The sequence below is a fragment of the Bombina bombina genome, chromosome 9 (genome assembly GCF_027579735.1).
Source record: "Bombina bombina isolate aBomBom1 chromosome 9, aBomBom1.pri, whole genome shotgun sequence".
In the NCBI taxonomy this organism is placed as follows: domain Eukaryota; kingdom Metazoa; phylum Chordata; class Amphibia; order Anura; family Bombinatoridae; genus Bombina; species Bombina bombina.
This window is the reverse complement of record NC_069507.1, coordinates 77,727,081-77,749,638: the sequence shown is the minus strand read 5'-3', so window position 1 is coordinate 77,749,638 and position 22,558 is coordinate 77,727,081. Positions and strand designations below refer to the sequence as shown.

General features: G+C 37.5%; 1 protein-coding gene across 1 annotated transcript in view; it reads left to right on the top strand.

The window, feature by feature from the left end:
- The window catches only part of PCDH15 (protocadherin related 15), a 1,588,775-nt gene that overhangs the window by 1,075,786 nt on the left and 490,431 nt on the right, over window positions 1–22,558 (top strand). Inside the window, exon 20 of the mRNA XM_053692906.1 lies at window positions 3,566–3,706. Coding sequence (XP_053548881.1) covers window positions 3,566–3,706 — 141 coding nt within the window. The remainder of the gene's footprint in view (window positions 1–3,565; window positions 3,707–22,558) is intronic.

The following is a 22,558-nucleotide window of genomic DNA, read 5'->3' as shown; positions in this document are numbered from 1 at the left end:
ATTCATCAGTTTAAAAAAATAATAATTAATTATTTATTTATTTATCTTTATTGCGCTGCGGCTTCAGAGCTGACCTAAGCGCCTCTGGCCCTCCACGGCATAGTTCATTTATTTTAATGATGTGACGTTTCCACCTCTTAGCCAATAGCCGTGCTAGCCAATTAGCATTATGCCATAGGCAAGCATGACTATTGGCTAAGAGAAATAAAGGTACCTATTCATTTTTTTTTTTTTAACTGATGAATGGACGGCCAGAGGCGATTTAGGTTAGTTCTAAAGCTGCAGTGAAATAAAGATACCTATTAATCAGGTTTTTTTAAACTGATGAATGAAGATTGCCTTTTTTGTGATGGTAAATCCTAGTGTTTGTGAAATTTTATTTAAATTATAAATCTGAATGTTGATAAAAATGAATATTCTTAAAAATTCTATAATCGAATGCTATTTACAGCTTTCGAATGCCACTTTCGAATTCGAATGTTTCTAATTATAATTATTTTGAAATGATTTCGAAATTTCGAATTTAACATTCTTTTTAACAAATACTATTCAGAAGTTCAATAGTTCATGTGGTAGGGAGGGAATCTAGTAAATTGATACATAATAGATACAAATATATTATTTCAAATTTTTCTATATAGAATATTGCATAATTTGAATATTACATTTAAAGAAAGCATTAGAAATACTATTACAAATATAAATTTGAATTTTTTGAAACAAATATTTTCAAATCTAATCGTAAAATTCGAAACCGAACATTCGAAAATCGCATGTTAGAATGTTATGTAAACATTCGAAATTCGATTCAAACGAACAAATGTGTTAAAATTTGTTTCATTTTTCGAATGTTGCGAAACATTCGCCCATCCCTAATACTAAATCAATTTTTTTTCATTAAAGTGAATGTAAATTTAGATGATAAAGTGCCCGGTTTTTAAAAATCTGATTAAAAACAGGGGCACTTTAATTCATCAAAATTTACATTTCACTCGTGTTGTGAAAATACCTTTTAATCTTGACAGCCGCTTCATCGCTTCCCCCGCCCCTCGCAAGCCTCTTCCCGGGTCTAAAATGAGGAATCCAGCTTCCTCCAATCACGGGGTTGAATCAGACACTGATTCCCCCGGGTGGGAAGCAGCAATTGGAGGATGACCGATGCATCATTTCTGACGTATGAAGAGGCTTGCGAGGACTGGGGGAATCGCTGGAGCAGCTATCAAGATTAAAAGGTAAGTATTTTAACAACACAAGTGAAATGTAAATTTTGATGAATTAAAGTGCCCCCAACCGTGCACGTTGTCATCTAAATTTACATTCACTTTAATAAATCAGATAGAGCATGCATTTTTAAGCAACTTTCTAATTTACTCCTATTATCAAATTTTCTTCGTTCTCTTGCTATCTTTATTTAAAAAGCAGGAATGTAAAGCTTAGGAGACGGTCTATTTTTAATTCAGAACTTGGGTTGCGCTTGCTTAAAGGTGGCTAAACATACCCACCAATAAGCAAGCACTATCCATGGTGCTGAATCTAAAATGGGCCGGCTTTTTAAATAAAGATAGCAAGAGAACAAAGAAAATTTGATAATAGGAGTAAATTAGAAAGTTGCTTAAAATTGTGTGCTCTATCTGAACCATGAAAAAAAAATGGGTTTAGTGTCCCTTTAAGGGCTGATGAGACTTCTTAGATCATCTCACTAGAGCAGCGAGATTTTGAATATCAGGCCCTTCATGAGAAATAGAATTTACGGATTTGCAGAAAGTTATTGAAAGTATTAAGCGAGACTGTGTAATTGTAGATGATTTGTATAAAGAATTGTGTGGTACCAAACTGTATCAAATTGTAAAATACAGTTATTTTTTCAGTAACTATTGTATAATTTGTCCATTTCCTGTGTGAAATTGGTTGATTCTTTAATCTCTCTTATTTTTACAAAAACAAAGTTGGCAATCCACCTTTCACCAAACATTAATATGTAATCACATTGGTCTTCAGTTTGGCCAATATCTGCCTGAAGCTTTTACCAAAGAATAGTTCTCACCCTCGTTTTAAAATGGTTCAATTTACACCGTTTCAGAATAACAACCTTTTTTCCAGTCATGTGACTGCTATTGAAAAGCATTGAGAAGCAGTGCATTTATTAAAATAGCCAGTAGGTGGAGCTGTCCGCTTGTGTTGCAGCAAATCCAAGCAAGCTGAAATTAATCAGTTTAACCAGACCTGAGCTATCGAGCAGATTTCAAAGGAACAAGATCTTCCTGTCTATAAATCAGTCCAGATTGGAATGCATAGAAAGAACTGTTTGCAGAAAAATGCAAGTGAAGTCTGTGTTGTCTGATTGTTTTATTAGGTTTATAATTGCTGTTTAGCATTTAAAGTCTTCATTTCAAAGCTTTAAAAATAATGTATTAGGTGTTACTTATGACAATTTTGAGAGGGGCCTGGAACCTATCTCCCTCACTTCCCATTGACTTACATTGTAAACTGGGTTTCAATTTACAACGCTTTCGATTTACAACCATTCCTTCTGGAACCTAACCCCGGGCTACCTGTATATATATATAATTGTTTGATTCATGAGTTTCCACAAACCATGCAATAAACATGTCACCACTGGTCTTTGCTGAATCCAATTCAATAAAAGCTTTACTCTTAAATGGCCATTTAAGAGCTTGACATTGCAAAATAAAAAGTTTAATTGGATGTAGTAAAAAAACAAACTTCAAAACACTTTCCTTATTTATTTTGTCCCCCTTTCTCATAATTTATATATGAAATCTGTTGGAATTGTTAAAGGGATATGAAACCCAAAAACAGAGCATACTATTTATGAAAAAAAGTTTCCAATTTTCATTTAGTGTTGAAGAGATACCTAGGTAGGCATCTGGAACACTACATGGTAAGAAAAAGTGGTGTCATCTAGTGCTTTTGCAAATGGATAACATTCTTGCAAAACTGCTGCCATATAGTTCACCAGAAATGTGATGTCCCTGCTTTTCAACAAAAGATACAAAGAGTACAAAGAAAAAATGTATATTAGAAGTAAATTAGAAATTTATTTACAATCACATGCTCTATCTGAACCATGAAAGAAAATCTTGAGTTTCATATCCCTTTAATTCTCCTGAGTTTCTATAAAGTAATGAGAGCCATTACGTTAAAACGTAGAATTCACATTATTATTTATTATTATTATTATTATCCTTTATTTGTAGAGTGCCAACAATAGCTGTGTGGAAAGCCTGTTAGCCTTGTTTGTGCAATCTATTTTATTAGCTGTTGTAAATCTGTTCCCAAATATCCTCAACAAAAGAAATAGATCAGGGGAAACCTAGATTTCAACATGGCAGCAACCATAACTTTTTTTTAGAAATTAAAGGCATTTTACCCTTAAATCTTAAATATTTAAGCAACTAATATAATTGAATCTTTGCTTTACATACATCATTATATCGATCCTGTATTTTCTATTTCACATCCATTTAAATCTCCCCTTTGCCACATAATTTTAAGTGGGGTTGTTTATTTGTCTGATGTTGTTGCTTTTTTTTTATTATTTTAGGGCACACCTGCAAGTAGAGTTAGATACAAGGTCGATGTGGTGCAGTTTCCCTACAGTGCCAGTATATTTGATGTTGAAGAAAATACGGGTCGCGTAATAACGAGAGTGAATCTTAATGAAGACCCCACAACAGTTTTTAAGGTAACAAAATGACTATGGCAAAAACATATAACTTCATATGAGGATTTGCTCATCTGGATTGTGACCTCTGGATATGATTTTTGTTGTTTTTTTTCCTTTTTTTATATTCTAATAAAATTATATATTTTTATAGTAAATTGGCAAATCTGACTAGTTTTGAGGAACTAATTTAGACAACTTATTTTTAATGATATTTTTATTGAGTTTTCACAATACAAAACCATTAGCAAGATCATATTTGTAATACAGATTCCAGTAATAAAGTTAAACATAAATTGCAGAATTTCATGATCTTATACAGACTATAAGACTTGTCTTTTAAAGAAAGCTGCAATAAAATGCAAAGCATTGGGTTGCATCCCATTTTGCCATCCCTAATCCTACACCTGATCTATTATGAATCGGCCCAGTTTGGTGTTGTTTTTAATTCAGCTGAATTTCAAATGCAGGATTTTAATCGGCAAAACTTTGGTTCTGTGTTTCTGTGAGCAGAGCAAGCAGGTGTGTGTGTGTGTTTCTTCTGGCACAAACAAGGGACAAGATTACATATGCAGCGTTTTTAGTCCTGTTTTGCTATCACATATATGGCGCCGCATATAAATGCGGCACGTATATTTCACCCGTCGCCCGCTATTTTTACTCCCATAAGCTAACATAGAACCGTGTGGCAAGTTGGTATCACATATTCAGCGCAATGACTTTTACTCCATTTTCACTTTGCCACACATAGGCAGGCGCAGCAAGACTTGCACTGAAAATGTGAGCACAGTAACTTCCTGAAAATAACAACTAATGCATGCGCAATATCTATCTACTTATAATAATCCTAATCCCTACGAAAATAAAAATGCCCCCCCCCAAATAAAAACACTCCCTAATCTAATCTAATTTAATTTACCAATAGCCCTTAAAAGGGCCTTTTGTAGGGCATTGCCCTAAGTTAAACAGCTCTTTTACCTCTAAAAAATAATAAGTCCCCCCTAATAGTAAACCCCCACCCACCAAACACCCCAAAATATAAAACCTAACACTAAAAAAACCTAAACTACCCATTGCCCTTAAAGAGGCATTTGTATGGGCATTGCCCTTAAAAGGGCATTCAGCTCTTCTACAAGTGCCCATGAAATCACTAATCTAAAAAATAAAAAATAAAAAAAATTACACCTAAATCTAACCCCCAAATAGGTACTCACGGTTCCTGAAGTCCGGTGGTGAAGTCTTCTTCTAGGCTGTGAAGTCCTCTTCCAAACGGCCGACATCTTCTTCCAAGCGGGAACCTCTTCTTTCTTCATCCAGGACCGAGCCACCATGGAGCAGAGATGACCGCTCCCCAGGATTGGCGACCAGCTATGGAGCATGGAGGATCCTCTTTGTACGATCGCTGCCATAGACTGACTATTGAATTTAAGGCACCCGTTTAAATATGGGGTACCTTGCATTCCTATTTACTGAAAAAATTCAAATCAGCCAATTGGATGAGAGCTACTGTAGGGGTTAATACACTTATTAGTTAGATTGCGATGTGGGGGGTTGGCGGAATAGGGGTTAATACATTTATTATTAGTTGAGATATGGGGTTCACGGCGGATATAGGGGTTTTAAGTGCCGTAAGTCACTGGCGACTCCAAAAAAAATTTTTTACGCACACTTCTGGACATCACTAGTTTATCTGACTTACGGCAGTTTATGAGTGCTAATTAAAAATCTTCAGTAAGCCAACAAAAGACTTATTAATGTTATTTTGTTTGACAGAAATTACACTCAGTAAATGTAAACTATGCTTCGGAACATGTTCTAGTATTTTTCTTTAGTAGTTAAAGGAACAGTCAACACTATAATTATTATTGTTTAAAAAGATAGATAACGCCTTTACTACCCTTCCCCCAGCTTTGCACAACCAACATTGTTATAATAATATACTTAATAACATTTAAACCTCTAAATGCCTGCCTGTTTCTAATCCACTACAGACAGCCTCTTATCACATGCTTTTTTATTAGTTTTTCACAACAAGAGACTGCTAGTTCATGTGAGCTATATAGATAACATTGTGCTCTCTCCCGAGACGTTGTAGCTGACACTGCACTAATTGGCTAAAATGCAAGTTAATAGATAATACCAAGTGTGTTTGTCCGAAGCTGTCATGCGCAGTAGAGACAGTGCAAGGACAAACACACCTGGCCTTAGAGTCTACCTGATTTTCTGTAGACTGTCCACACCAGAATGATGGGCGGGAACGTGCGGGCAGTGGGCGTGGCCATGCGTGAGTGAGAGAGAGAGATCAATAGAAAGGTAGGAAAGAGAGAGAGAGAGCAAAAGAGAGGGGGAGACAGAGCAACAGAAGAGTGGAAAGAGCAAAAGAGAGGGGAGAGAGAGCAAAAGAGAGGGGAAAGAGAGAGGCTGCAAAAGAGAGGAGGGAGAGAGAGAGCAAAAGAGAGAGGGGGAGAGAGAGCAAAAGAGAGGGGGGAGAGAGAGAGAGAGAGAGAGGGGGAGAGAGAGTGCAAAAGAGAGGAGGGAGAAAGAGTACAAAAGAAAGGGGAGAGAGAGAGCACAAAAGAGAGGGGAGAGAGAGCGCAAAAGAGAAGAGGGAGAGAGCGCAAATGAGAAGGGGGAGAGAGATTGCAAAAGAGGGGGGAGAGAAAGAGAGCAAAAGAGAAAGGGAGAGAGAGCAAAAGAGAGGGGGAGAGAGAGCAAAAGAGAGGGGAGGAGAGAAAGGGCAAAAGGGAGGGGGAGAGAAAGAGAAAAAGAGAGCAAAAGAGAGGGGGGAAAGAGAGAGCAAAAGAGAAGGGGGAAAGAGAGCAAAAGAGAGGGGGAGAGAGCAAAAGAGAGGGGGAGAGAGCAAAAGAGAGGGGAAGAGAGAGAGCAAAAGAGAGGGGAAGAGAGAGAGCAAAAGAGAGGGGGGAGAGAGAGCGCAAGGGGTGGGACCGCTGTACTGCAAAAATGGCCCGTGTGCACAGGCTTTAGGACTAGTGGGTAATAAAGGGATTATCTATCTATTTAAACATTAAGTCAATCCAAACTATCTTACTGGTACATAAAACCAAGGACAATATCAGATACATTCCCTTATAGATTGTATACAGAAAATCCAGAAAAAAAAACATAAGAAAAGAGTATACTATAATAAGATTGCTTGCCAGTCAACATGTAAAATCTCCAGTTTACTTGAGAGGCCGCTTTTGGACCTCATAGTAATATAATATAAATCTAATAATGGAAATTATCCTGAAATAAAGGAAACCACTTTTGGGTTTCATATCAAACCTCTTTTTTAACTTTAAGCAACTTAAACAGTGTATATATATAATGATATGTAAAGGCCCATCATGGTTTAGCTAGAATACATGTGGGGATACAGGCTAGTAGGGAACATAGTAATATAAGTAATCTGGTAGTGAACATTATATCCTTTGATTTGTAGTATCAACTAGTATAGATGAGTAGGTAGATGGTATTATAGTTGTGTATATATGTAGCAGGAGTTTTGATGTAAAAAAAAAAAGAACAAAAAAAAACAAAAAACAGGGCTGCGTATAGTAAATTATATAAATGTATAGAGTAACTAAACTATTAACGTAAGCACCAATAACTACTAGATAACCACAGTGTACTCATGTACTGATGTGTAAGGATCCTTCATGTTTTAGCTGATATATATATATATATATATATATATATATATATATATACCTATATATATGGGGTTACATGCTAATAGAGGACATAACAATACAAACAATACTCAACATCAAGTATATAACATCAATCAGCACAGGAATAGGTAAACAGTTTGTGACCGATGTGCAGTTAGGACATAAAACATACTAATGTGTTACCTTAATATCTGTAGTGTGTGACAGAGGATGGAGATATACAGTATGTTCCCTTCCAAACACTATCTTATAAGTCAATAAGCTGTTTCTCTGAAGATGTGAGGAGAAATTGGCATGGTGTATATGGGGGTAAATTGTATTATCATTATCTCCTCTTTGAAGCTCTTTTGTATGGCCAAAAATAAACTCTATGTATATATACATCCAGAGGGTTATCTCAGGGAGGTCCCGTGCCAGTGCAATATTTCGCATTAATTCTTCTTTATCTTATCAGTATCAATTTGGGGAGGATATAATACCAAGATACAGATTTCACTCCCTCTCGGCCACTGACAGAGCGCAACTGGGGGACCAAGTGGAAGTAAAAATGTTAGTGCAGTAACCTATTGAGATGTTCAGACCATTATATAGTGGTATAATGCACAGAGGATCAGGGGTGAGAATATAAGAGCATCTACTGAATAAAGACATATTGCACTTAATTAATTGTTATAAGAAACCTAAAGGTAGATAGTGAACAGGATATAAGTAATCAGGTACTTAATCTTAAAACTCAATACACGTGTGTAGCACTAGCATATCATACATTTTGAAGTATTTACTTTATAAGACTCTGTCCCACTACTCTCAAACATAGAACACCTATGTTTAAGATATTATGCACCCACTTATATATGACAAAATGGAAATGAGTAATTATGTAGCTTAGCATTTAGAGGCAAGGAAACTTAGGATGGCACAAACCTCATATAGCTAGATCTAAAACCATAAGGCAACAGTGGCTTTAATATTTAAAAAGGTATATAGCTACAAGAAATGCGTTTGGCATAGTATGCTATCTGACAAATTCTCCTAGCTAGTGGAGCAAGGGAGAACAGTGCATGACAAAAATAAAGGTCCTTCATACCAATATAAATGTTAACAGCTGCCCTATCCAGCTAATAGTATATACATAAAACAGTTACTCTCTTTATTTCACTTATTAACCAGCAGTATATAAACATCAAACAACAGATTATCTCACGTAATGTTAGTAAAGCCTCATATAACATATCTTGGTAGAGTCCAAGTACGGTAACATGTCAGGCTCAGAAGAATATCCTTTAAAAGAGAAGTCTAGCGTTCACATGGAGAAGTCTCTCATCGCTATGAGTTATCATAGGATCACCGAGGCAAGTTAACATCTATCCTATACCTGCTGGGTCCAAGGAAGGTAAAACGAACAATGCGATGTAGCCATATGTTGAGAACAAACAATCCAACACTGTGCTAAAGATGATCTGTCCAGCGGCGCATAAGTGGACCTTCGACATGTTAAGCCCTGTTGTTGCGGATATCCAAGTGGGGTAAACACAGTTTTTTCCTTCCATAGCACTTTCCTACTTAATGATGTGGCGTTGGTTCACATCCACTGCTTTGCTTTCAGATTGTGGAATGCTTGGTATAGCGGGTGGTGTTTGCAGGCTCTCTGTTTGATGCGATCTCTAACCTTCTGATCACTAGCAAAGGATCTGCAATCCGACCTTGGAGTGATTTAATTGTTAGAATTCAACAGTAGTATCTGGTCTTGCGTTGGCAAATATAGCATTTTTTGCAGGCTTTGTTTTAGCTCCCAGAACTGTTGATCCAGAAGGAGTTGTATGCGTTGTTCCCATGCGTCTAGCGCCGCCATATTAGTAATGTTTGCGGTAATTTAGCTTACTATTCCGATCATAGGATTCTGATGCCCAGATGTAGTAATGGCCATAAATTATAAGCTTTGTGGTACTAAGTGGGGAAGGGACAAGACAGCTTACAAAGCTGTTATTCCCAGATCACCGGGGGGGGGGGGGGGTTTAGTGAAGGTCTGACCCGCTTCTAGGCCTCCACTGCATACTTCACCATTCCGGTACCTCAGGACAAAAGTTAGCATCTCATTTTAGATCAAACTGTTCAGCATATGTTGCAGTGTTGGTATAAATTAATTTCAATCCTAGATGGAGCCGTAGTTAAGCAATATGCAGTGGATATATTAGCTCACTCTTCAGCCACTGAAATAAACGACCATCATGGCCGCCGCCTGGAAGCGTCTCCCATTTAAGTTTAATTTTGATTTTACTGTCCCTCTAAAGCCACAACTATTACCTTACGTATTACAGTACTATCTTCCTGAGGGTACTATGTACACAAGATTATTACAAATAATATAAAACTACCTTTAGGTTGTATGTATAATATTTATTATGGCATGTAATTATTGCCTAAATAATGCAAGATATACTAACCATATTGCGGACAAGGTTCCTGGCTTGTAATCCTTTCCGCCAACTTTGCATCGTGTGGCAGCGGACACTGTACATCCACTGCATGGATATATCATTACACACTCTCTAAGTATGTAATGCGGCCCCCCTCTCTAGTGTGACCAATAGTGCAAGAGAAGAGCATGTCAACCCCTCCCCCAAATGAACATGTCCTAGGTAATTTATCTCCTCCTACTCAGAGGGAGCAGAGAGCGTAAGAAGCAGTACCTGGTAATCGCTTCTTCTTACATGGTAGAAAGCAGGCTTATGTGGGAACGTGCCCCAAGAGAGCTCAAGAGCGGCATATGCTGCTTAGAAGTCTTGGTTCTATCCAATCTCCAAGTTGTCCTATTTTACAAATGCAAGTATACAAATATTCCGAAATCCTTTGTTTTTGGCATTTTTATTTAGCATTATTCTAATACAGCCTTGAAGTATCATGTAACCTGATGATTTTTGTAGATTGATTGACAGTTAGTTGAGTACAGCTTTGAATATAAATATCCTTTTTCATTTATATAAGTTCAAACATATATGAAATATTTTTGTAATTTTTCTCACATGTATTTACATTGTTTTCTGATATATCTACACATTTATTTTGATCTCACTCATGAGGGAATTAGGTTTAGGAGTAATTTGATCTTGTTACAGGGACAGTAAAATTAAAATGAAAGAGATATGAAACCCAAACATTTTCTTTGATGATTAAGATAGAGCATGAGATTTTTTTTATTTTTTTTTATTTACTTCTATAATATTGTTTTTAATTTTCTTTGTATTTTCTTTCCTATGGCATGGAGAGTCCACGACTTCATTCCAATTACTAGTGGGATATTCAACTCCTGGCCAGCAGGAGGAGGCAAAGAGCACCCCCTACCCATAATCTCCAGTCAATGGAGGCTGTGCGAAGATGGTGTCTGAAGATATTTAATCCTTTTATGGGTACTTTTCCCTGCAAGCAAGGATTAGGGGCTATGCTGCGTCCATGTTAATCTTTTTAGTAAGAGTAATGGTGGCTATTAGTAGTTAGAAAGCGGCAAGGTGGTATTTGCTTTATTTCTAACATTATTACTACCCCTTCATAGAAAACCAGGGTTGGTTACTCTGTTCTTTCTTTTTCTTCAGGTCCCTGATAGAGAGTGGAGTGTCTATCACACCTAAGAAGCTGTTCATGTCCTGCAGCTGGATTCACATGTAAGTGCATTTGCATTCTAGGTACTGAAGAACAGCACTTTGGAGGTTAATTCCTCTAGTGGATCATCATATGGGACATGTTATGAGCTTTAGGGGTTAAAAGTTGGGCAGTCTGGCAGGCACTGATTAAATGAAAGGTTAAGGGGTTAATTTTTCCCCTTTTTATTAGAGAGAATGGCTGAAGGATTAATTAGGGTCTTTAGAACAATGTCACTATGAAGTGTGAGAACTTTATTTATTTAGATTTGGCTAATAGTGCAGAGAACTGAGACTATGATAGGAGGTGTTTTAAGCTCTGTCGTTAGTGTTTTATCTGGTCGGACAGAAACGCATGCTTTTTCAGTGGTGCAGTTTCTTTTCTAAGTCCGATCATGTGACCTCCGCTATTCCACTTGTATATCATTGAACGTGGAGTGAATAGCCAGTGTGTGTGTTTTAGAGCTCTGTGTTTTAAACGATTGCATGTTGGGGTTAGACTAATTGTTTATCGATCTGGATCACAGCTTTCCAGGGCTGACAGCCATCCCTAACAGTGGATCTGCAGCATGTGAGAGTCTTCTTAAATTTACTAGTGTCAACTCTGGTCCCGGTGTGGTAAGATCTCCCCAGCTAGTCTAAGGTATAGAGGAACCCATGGATCTCTCTTCCCTGAAATCTTCAGAATCTGAAAGACGGAGAAGAAGGAGATTAAGAGTGTGCTTCTATTGTGGTTCTAATGCACACCAAATTAAAAATTTTGATGTACTGCTGGGAAAAGCCAACGCTTAGAGGATAAAAGTGGGGTACCTCTAAGCATGGCCACTACTAATTACCCTCACTCTTCTCGGATCTTGATACCTGTTACCCTCACCTTTCTCCAGAACTCTGTTGACGCTCAGGCCTTTGTAGATTCAGGGGCAGCCGGGAATTTCCTAGAGCATTGTTTTATGATTCACGCAGTGTTGCCTCTTAGCTAAAGACTTCATTCGCCCTTCCTCCTCTACTGCCGGGGCTGGGTTCTTTTTTTTTCGGTAAAAAGGATGGTGGTCTGAGACCCTGTATGGACTACAGAGCCCTTAACAACATAACGATCAAAAATCGTTATCCTATTTCCTTGATCACTGAATTATATGCTTCACTTCAAAATGCTTGCTACTTTACAAAATTAGACCTTTGTGGGGCGTACAATCTCATTTGCATCTTCCCGGGACATGCGTGGAAGACTGCCTTCAACACAAGATCAGGGCATTACGAATACCTCATAATGCCTTTTGGGCTCTGCAATGCCCCTGCTGTCTTTCAAGCATTCAACAATGATGTCTTCCGTGATTTTCTTAATCGTACTGTCATCGTCTATTTGGATGAAATCCTCATATTCTCCACCACCCTGGAAGAGCATCATGAGCATGTGAAACAGGTGCTGCTTCATCTCAGAGACAATTACTTGGTAGCCAAGTTGGAGAAATGTGAATTTGTTCAAGTCTGGATTCAATTCCTTGCGTATATAAACTCTAAAGAGGGTTTCGCATTGATCCCACTAAGCTAACAGCAGTTCTGGAATGGCCTCAGCTTACCACATTGAAGGAGTTACAGAGATTCTTGGGGTTTTCCAACTACTATCGTGAGTTTATGAGGAATTTCTCCAAGATTGATGCTCCACTCACTGAGCTGACTTAACAAAACAAAGACAGTAAGAATTGGCCTCCAGTAGCGGTGGATGCCTTCTCTCGTCTGAAAATGGCATTTTGTACTGCTCCTGTGATACGTCATCCTGATCCTGATTTACAGTTCACCTTAGAGGTTGATGCCTCTGAAATTGGAGCTGGTGCAGTCTTAACCCAGAGAGACCCTTCGACCTCCAAGCTGCATCCTGTGGCCTTTTTCTCTAAGCAATTCTCCCCTGCAGAGAGGAATTATGACGTGGGAAATTGTGAACTCCTAGCCATCAAGATGGCCCTTACTGAATGGCGTCACTGGCTAGAGGGTACTACCAACCCCATTCAGATTCTCACAGATCACAAGAACCTGACATACCTGGAGACTGCTCATCGACTCAATCCTTGACAGGCCAGGTGGGCCTTATTTTTTTCTCATTTTAACTTTATAGTCTCTTACCTTCCTGGTACCAAGAATAAAAAGGCTGATGCCCTTTCCCGTCATTTTCCTCAGTCTAATGATTCTTCTGAAGCTCCTACCGAACACATCATACCTCCCTCCTGTGTGGTTGCTCAGTTCAACACCTTTCTTCTTAATAGACCGCAACGTGCCCAGTCAAGAAAACCTTCTGAAGCCCCTGCGGCTCCTGAGAATCCTTTATGTTCCTCCAAACCTTCGCTCTCCTGTGCTATCCTGGGTTTATGACAGCAAGCTATCAGGTTATCCTGGTTTGACAAGCACCTTTAAACTCCTTTCCCAACACTTGTGGTGGCCTAATATGAAGTCAGACTCTCAGGATTATGTTAAGGCTTGTCAGACTTGTGCTGTTAATAAGACTCCACATTCCCGTTACTGATCAAGCATGATTAAGGATTGAATATCCAAAATATTGTGTGTTTGAATGCTGGTGACCAGTTTGTGTAATAAAGGTCTTTTAACCTAAATAAGTGCTGCTGATTATCGTTGTCTTTTGCATTGGAGGACTTCGCAGCATCCAGGATACAGCGTGCCCTTACACAGGAAGGTGCTGTACTCTAATTGTGTTTATATGCAAAACATTTGGAAGCCCCCAGATTTAAATTAGTTCCATCATGGCATACCATTTTTAAAATTACACACCTGGGGCTGTTACTTATGGGATATATTGAGACTATTTATTTTGTAATTTAACCATCAATAGCTAATTAATTTTGTGGAAGTATTTGTTCCTCTGTTTTTACATACAAATCTAATTTTTGTTGTGAAATTTACAAATATGATGTATCCTATTACTCTAAAAACCCCATATTTGCATTTTATGACTCCCCCTGAGCACAACGGTATCCCCAATGTTATCATCTTAAGGACTGGAGATTTCAGAGCAAAACTTGCCCAGAGAACAAGACAATGTTTAACATTTCTGCTATAACTCAGTTTAAACAGAAGTACAGCTTTTTTTTGTTTATTTACCTATGTAAAAAATGTGTAGATAGATAGATAAATAGATAAATATATAAATAGATAGATAGATAGATAGATATGCATATATACATAGGCATGACTGGATGACAGTTTAAATAAAAAAAACCCTGAACAAATAAAAACTGGGGGAAAAAACAAGAATCTGGATACCAACTTGGACCCCCAGCCACAAATATCAGGAGGTATAGTGGTATGCGTTTTAATAGAAAATGTATATATTTTTTCTACATCTAAGGGGAGAGAAATCACCATCCTCCAAAGGTTATACCCCTTAATGGTACAGATGCCCAGTTCCTCTTGATTTAAGGAAAATCAAAAGGTCAGCACAACTATCCTGACTCTTAACTGTATTTAGCCCTTATGTTCACTGCCAGTCCCGAGCTGACCCTGTTGCTGCTCCAATCAGCAGTGCTAGTCACATGACTCAGATTAGTGACAGGTTCAGCTTGGGGCCAAAGGTGCCTCGCGGGCAATAAGCAGTACATCTACTGTGTGTTTAACTTCTTTACGGGGTTTAAATACACTGCAGAGCAGGGTTGATAGTCAAAAAATGACATGCTCTAACAAATTAGTGAATGTAATTTTCTGGATAAAAGCTATAATGAATGGTGGCATTCCTGTTAAATTTATTATGTGGTACTGTTCAGATGCACCATTTTAATCATTGCTGTAAGAAAATTTCAATAGGACACATTTTCAAGATTGCAACATTATAGGGAAAATTATGTTCCAGTTGATGTAAGGAATGGTGTCAAAGGATTGTTGCTAAAGGGACACTGAACCCAAATTTTTTCTTTTGTGATTCAGATAGAGCATGCAATTTTAAGCAACTTTCTAATTTACTCCTATTATCAAATGTTCTTCATTCTCTTGATATCTTTATTTGAAAAACAAGAATGTGTGTTTAGATGCCGGCCTATTTTTAGTGAACATCCTGGGTTGTTCTTGCTGATTTGTGGATAACCCAATAAACAAGTGCTGTCCAGGGTCGGAACAAAAAATTGACTGGCTCCTTAGCTTAGATGCTTTCTCTTCCAAATAAAGATAGCAAGAGAACGAAGAAAAATTGATAATAGGAGTAAATTAGAAAGTTGCTAAAAATTGCATGCTCTATCTGAATTACGAAAGAAAAAATGTGGGTTCAGTGTCCCTTTAAGAAGTTAAACCTACATTTAAATAGATAATAAAATGAACAAATTAGCTCCTTTTAATTTACAACAGTGTAATATCCATGGGTGCTCTATTGAACCACTTTGGTATGCTGTACACTTGAAATCAAATTAATTTGTTTTGGATCTGCAAAGATGCAGATGTGGCTTTTCCAATATCATATTGGTTAATTTGCATGTCAAACTACAAATGTAGCTGAACAGAAAACAGGAGTTAAACTATTCCTTGCACAAAGGATGAAAATTATATTGCAGAATTTTATTCTATAAGGATAATCACTCCATACTACATTTTCATGAAAAACAAAATAACATTTCTGATCAGTCAGACAAACTATGTTGATAGGTACTCGAACCATAACCACAGAAAAGTTGTTTTAGCCAGTTGACACCAATTACAGTCAAAACAAATTAGATGTAATTTTCTATGGGGAAGACAGACTGCTAACTTTTAATTATCCTCTGTATATATACTTCGGCATAATTTAATTGATCATATGGTTGACAGCTTCATAAATGTTGTCATACATAATTAATGGAATGTTTTCTGAAACAGTGTCTAGTTTTATGGATCTTTGAGGTTAGAAAAACTGGACTTTTGATGAATTTGTGTTGCTGTCTCCTATGTTTTACAGGGTACTAAAACAAAACCATGAATGAAAATGCCATGTATTAAACTGCCCTGGTGTGTTTCTGATGAAAGTACCAAGTATTAAACAGCTGTAGTGTGTTTATGATGAAAGTACCAAGTATTGTACTGCTCTGGTATATTTCTGATGAGAGTCTCAAGTATTACACAGCTGTAGTGTGTTTATGATGAAAGTATCAAGTATTATACTGCTGTAGTGTGTGGATGAAAGTACCAAGTATTATATAGCTGTAGTGTGTTTATGATGAAAGTATCAAGTATTATACTGCTGTAGTGTGTGGATGAAAGTACCAAGTATTATACTGCTGTAGTGTGTGGATGAAAGTACCAAGTATTATATAGCTGTAGTGTGTTTATGATGAAAGTACCAAGTATTATACTGCTGTGGTGTGTTTATGATGAAAATACCAAGTATTATACTGCTCTGGTATATTTCTGATGAAAGTACCAAGTATTATACAGCTGTAGTGTGTTTATGATGAAAGTACCAAGTATTATATAGCTGTAGTGTGTTTATGATGAAAGTACCAAATATTATACTGCTGTGGTGTGTTTTGGATAAATGGTACCAAGTATTATACTGCTGTGGTGTGTTTTGGATAAATGGTACCACGTATTATACTGCTGTGGTGTGTTTTGGATAAATGGTACCACGTATTATACAACTGTGTTGTGTTTTGGATGAAGTATTATACTGCTGTAGAGTGTTTCTAATGAATACATTTAAAAATAAAAACATACCCCAGATCTATAATATGTTTCTGAAATGCCAAATTGGAATGTGTGACCTAACAAAATACAATTAGTGTGATTTTGTCTGCTCTTGCCTGAATGGGTGGTATATATCTTATTCACAATTTATTGAGCAAAAGTGCTCTCTAGACTTTAGATTTTAATTGAAAATATTTCACTGGATTTAATTTCCTTTTCAGGATAAACCTCTTCCTTATTGAACTATGTTTGAGATATGGATCATGAGACATAAAAGCAAGGCCAGATTACAAGTGAAGAGCTATTTAATGCTCCCACTCAAGCGTTAACTGCGCTAGAAGTAAGCTTTTTGTACGCATTGGCCTCTATTTATCAAGCTGTCTACTTACCTGCATTCGACGGCACCAATACGCTCGCCTAAGATCGCCTAACATCGCCGCTGCGGACCTGAATACGTTCGCCAAATTTATCAAGAAAGCTGTCAAAAAGCCGCGCACCAAGTACGGTGCGATGAGCAGCGGACTGTTGTTAAAGGATTACTTTCTGTTATAATTTTTAATCTTAACAACTAACATATTAAAGTTAATAAACATTAATTAAAACCTACTGACCGATATTTTCTCCAAAACGAAGTTTCATAACGTTCTAAAAGTTATATCTTTTATTCTCCGATGATGTCACGTTATCCTGCCCACTATTTTCAGCACTGCATGTTCAAAATACTTAAACCAATAACTTTGTGTTTAAACGCCATTTTGAAACCTAAGTATTGTAAACGGATTGGTACAGAGCAAAGGATACCCACAGAGTGGGTTTGGAAAACAATTAAATTTGCAGACAAGATTTCTGATATACGGTAGAGATATGTTAATGAAATGCTATTGATAAAAAGTGTATTTGGGGTAGTTAGTTAGTAACAGGCATAGAAAATATTTACTTACAGTGGCCCTTTAACTAACAGTCATCGATCTCGCTGCTCTTCGGCTTATTCGCAGCTTTCTTGCTATACTGTCACTAAGCACCCACACTATACTATACAGTTTTACCCCCTAAACCGCCACTCCCAGAGCCCCCCGCAACTAAATAAACTTATTAACCCTTAAACCGGCACTCCCGGACCCCGCCGCAACTATAATAAATATATTAACCCCTAAATCGCCGCTCCCGGACCCCGCCGCCACCTACATAAAGTTATTAACCCCTATCCTGCCGATCCCGAACCCCGCCGCCACCTACATAAAGTTATTAACCCCTAAACCGCCGCTCCCGGAGCCCGCCTCCACCTACATTATACATATTAACCCCTATCCTATCCCCCTACACTATAATAAAGTTATTAACCCCTAAACCTAAGTCTAACCCTAACCCTAACACCCCCTAACTTAAATATAAATTAAATACATCTAAATAAATATTACTATTATTAACTAAATTATTCCTATTTAAAACTAATTACTTACCTATAAAATAAACCCTAAGATAGCTACAATATAATTAATAATTACATTGTAGCTATTTTAGGATTTATTTTTATTTTACAGGCAACTTTGTATTTATTTTAACTAGGTACAATACTTATTAAATAGTTATTAACTATTTAATAACTACCTAGCTTAGGGTGTTAGGTGTAGACATTTCCCATAGGAATCACTGGGATATCGGGCAGCAGCGAACATGAGCTTTTGCTGCTGTCAGACTCCCATTGATTCCTATGGCATCTATGGATTGAAAACCAGGTACGCTGAGCCGGAATAGTGGCGAGCGTACCTGGTAGGATCTTGATAACTTCCAAAAGTAGTCAGATTGTGCTGAACTTGCGTTCGGAACATCTGGAGTGACGTAACCATCGATCTGTGTCGGACTTAGTCCGGCGGATCGTATGTTACGTCACAAAATTCTACTTTTGCCGGTCTCTAGCCTATGATAACTAAGGCGAATCAGGCTCGCCACAAATACGCTGCAGAATTCCAGTGTATTTGCGGTTGACAGCTTGATAAATAGAGGCCATTGTGTTGCACTCATTTTACAAGTTGAAAGTAAAACGTTATCACTTGTGCACTAACCCAACGAGCGTAAAAAGACAAACTTAGTTTATCTAGCGAGCCCAATAATTTATTCCCCCATAGAAGTCAATGGAGCAAAAAAAGTGGAAAAAACACCCTACTCACGCGCAAACCCTATCGCATATTCTCAAGTGCGCTAACCCGACATGAAAATATGAAGCTTTCACATTCCAATGTTCTTCACATAACAGAATATGTTCTATTTAATTATAAATACATATTTCAATATATATCTGATGGTATTTTGCACAAACATATATTTATACCTATACATACTGTATATATGATTATATATAGGAATATCTATTTAAAAATGCATATGTGCAGAACATAGGGATGTGAAATGTTTACAGTAAATATATACTATAACACTTCATTAAATATAAATACTGCATAAATATGATTTTGCATGTTTTCATCTACTTGATAGCAAAGGGCTCTAATGCACACACACATATATATATATATATTTAGAGATGTATATGTATGTATCTCAATGTTAAAGCCCTTTGTCTGCTTTTTTCTAATACCTGAGACCTCATATCTTTAAACCCTAACTTTTTTATGCAATTTAAAAAAAAATGTTTTTAATTAGATGGGGGTCAATTTATCAAGCTCCGTACTGAGCTTGATGCCCCATGTTTCCAGCGAGCCTTCAGGCTCGCTGGAAACAGAAATTATGAAGCAGCGGTCTAAAGACTACTGCTCCATAACCTGTCTGCATGCTCTGAGGCAGCGGAGAGGATCGAATACGATCGGGTTGATTGACACCCCCTGCTAGCGGCCGATTGGCCGCGAATCTGCAGGGAGCAGCATTGGACCAGCAGTTCACAAGAACTTTTGGTGCAATGATAAATGCAGAGAGTGTATGCTGTCGGCATTTATCGATGTGCAGCGGACATGATATGCTACATTGTATCATGTCCGCTCGCACATTAATAAATTGACCCCGTGGTGCTATTTTGAGTGTTACTGTACTATGTAATGTATTTTTTATGTGTTTTGTGACACTTCTTTGTTCGCAAAACAGTTAATCAGAGCTTTGAGGTTACAGTTACCCGACACTCCTTAACGTCAATTGTCCTTTAGAAATCAATTTCAACTTGTAATACGAGTGGAAAATCCGACGTGCATCAAACACCTGTGATACACCCCTTTTTGCACCAGCATTACTTTTAAGGCGCCACTGATAATCTGGCCCGCTGGTATTTAGAGTCAGTCAGGAAAGGGTCTAACGCTCACTTTCCAGCCGCGACTTTTCCATACCGCAGATCCCCTTACGTCAATTGCGTATCCTATCTTTTCAATGGGATCTTTCTAACGCTAGTATTTAGAGTCATGGCTGAATTGAGTGTTAGAACTCTAACGACAAAACTCCAGCCGCAGAAAAAAGTCAGGAGTTAAGAGCTTTATGGGCTAACGCCGGTTCATAAAGCTCTTAACTACTGTGCTCTAAATTACACTAACACCCATAAACTACCTATGTACCCCTAAACCGAGGTCCCCCCACATCGCCGCCACTCTAATAAAACATTTTAACCCCTAATCTGCCGACCGAACACCGCCGCAACCTACATTATCTCTATGTACTCCTAATCTGCTGCCCCTAACATCGCCGACACCTACATAATATTTATTAACCCCTAATCTGCCCCCCCCCAACGTCACCGCTACCTTACCTACACTTATTAACCCCTAATCTGCCGACCGGACCTCGCCGATACTCTAATAAATGTATTAGAGGATTCTAATACATCTAACGAAATAAAATAAATCCCTAAAGCTAAGTCTAACCCTAACACTAACACCCCCTAGGTTAAATATAATTTAAATCTAACAAAATAAAATAAATCTTATTAAATAAATTAATCCTATTTAAAGCTAAATACTTACCTGTAAAATAAACCCTAATATAACTACAATATAACGAATAATTATATTGAAGCTATTTTAGGTTTTATTTTTATTTTACAGGCAACTTTGTATTTATTTTAACTCGGTACAATAGCTATTAAATAGTTAATAACTATTTAATAGCTACCAAGTTAAAATAAGTACAAAATTACCTGTAAAATAAATCCTTACCTAAGTTACAATTAAACCTAACACTACACTATCAATAAATTAATTAACTAAACTACCTACAATTATCTACAATTAAATCAACTAAACTAAATTACAAAAAAACAAACACTAAATTACAAAAAATAAAAAAAGATTACAAGAATTTTAAACTAATTCTATCAGCCAATCGGAATTAAGGTAGGAAAAATCTGATTGGCTGATTGAATCAGCCAATCAGATTCAAGTTCAATCCGATTGGCTGACTGGATCAGCCAATCAGATTGAGCTCGCATTCTATTGGCTGATCGGAACAGCCAATAGAATGCGCGCTCAATCTGATTGGCTGATTGGATCAGCCAATCGGATTGAACTTGAATCTGATTGGCTGATTCAATCAGCCAATCAGATTTTTCCTACCTTAATTCCGATTGGCTGATAGAATCCTATCAGCCAATCGGAATTCGAGGGACACCATCTTGGATGATGTCACTTAAAGGAACCTTCATTCGTCGGGAGTCCCCGGAAGAAGAGGATGGATCCGCGTCGGCTGCTTCAAGATGGTTCCGCTCCGCGCCAGATGGATGAAGATAGAAGACGCCGCCTGGATGAACATGTCTACCGGTCCGGATGTCCTCTTCTTACCGGATAGGATGAAGACTTCGGACCCTCTTCTGAACCTCTTCTTGCTGGATAGGATGAAGACTTCGGACCCTCTTCTGGGCAGATTGGTGATACCCGGCGTGGTGAAGATAAGGTAGGGAGATCTTCAGGGGCTTAGTGTTATTTAAGGGGGGTTTGGGGGGTATTGTATGTTTTTTTAAATGCAAAAGAGCTGTTTTCTTTGGGGCATACCCCGCAAAAGGCCCTTTTAAGGGCTGGTAAGGTAAAAGAGATGTTAACTTTTTTATTTTAGAATAGGGTAGGGCATTTTTTTTTTATTTTGGGGGGCTTTGTTATTTTTTTAGGGGACTTAGAGTAGGTGTAATTAGTTTAAAATTCTTGTAATCTTTATATTTTTTGTAGTTTAGTGTTTTTTTGTAATTTAGTGTTTGTTTTTTTTGTAATTTAGTTTAGTTGATTTAATTGTAGATAATTGTAGATAGTTTAGTTAATTAATTTATTGATAGTGAAGTGTTAGGTTTAATTGTAACTTAGGTTAGGATTTATTTTACAGGTAATTTTGTAATTATTTTATCTAAGTAGCTATTAAATAGTTATTAACTATTTAATAGCTATTGTACCTAGTTAAAATAAATACAAAGTTGCCTGCAAAATAAATATAAATGCTAAAATACACTGTGTGCAGAATTATTAGGCAAATGAGTATTTTGACCACATCATCCTCTTTATGCATGTTGTCTTACTCCAAGCTGTATAGGCTCGAAAGCCTACTACCAGTTAAGCATATTAGGTGATGTGCATCTCTGTAATGAGAAGGGGTGTGGTCTAATGACATCAACACCCTATATCAGGTGTGCATAATTATTAGGCAACTTCCTTTCCTTTGGCAAAATGGGTCAAAAGAAGGACTTGACAGGCTCAGAAAAGTCAAAAATAGTGAGATACCTTGCAGAGGGATGCAGCACTCTTAAAATTGCAAAGCTTCTGAAGCGTGATCATCGAACAATCAAGCGTTTCATTCAAAATAGTCAACAGGGTTGCAAGAAGCGTGTGGAAAAACCAAGGCGCAAAATAACTGCCCATGAACTGAGAAAAGTCAAGCGTGCAGCTGCCAAGATGCCACTTGCCACCAGTTTGGCCATATTTCAGAGCTGCAACATCACTGGA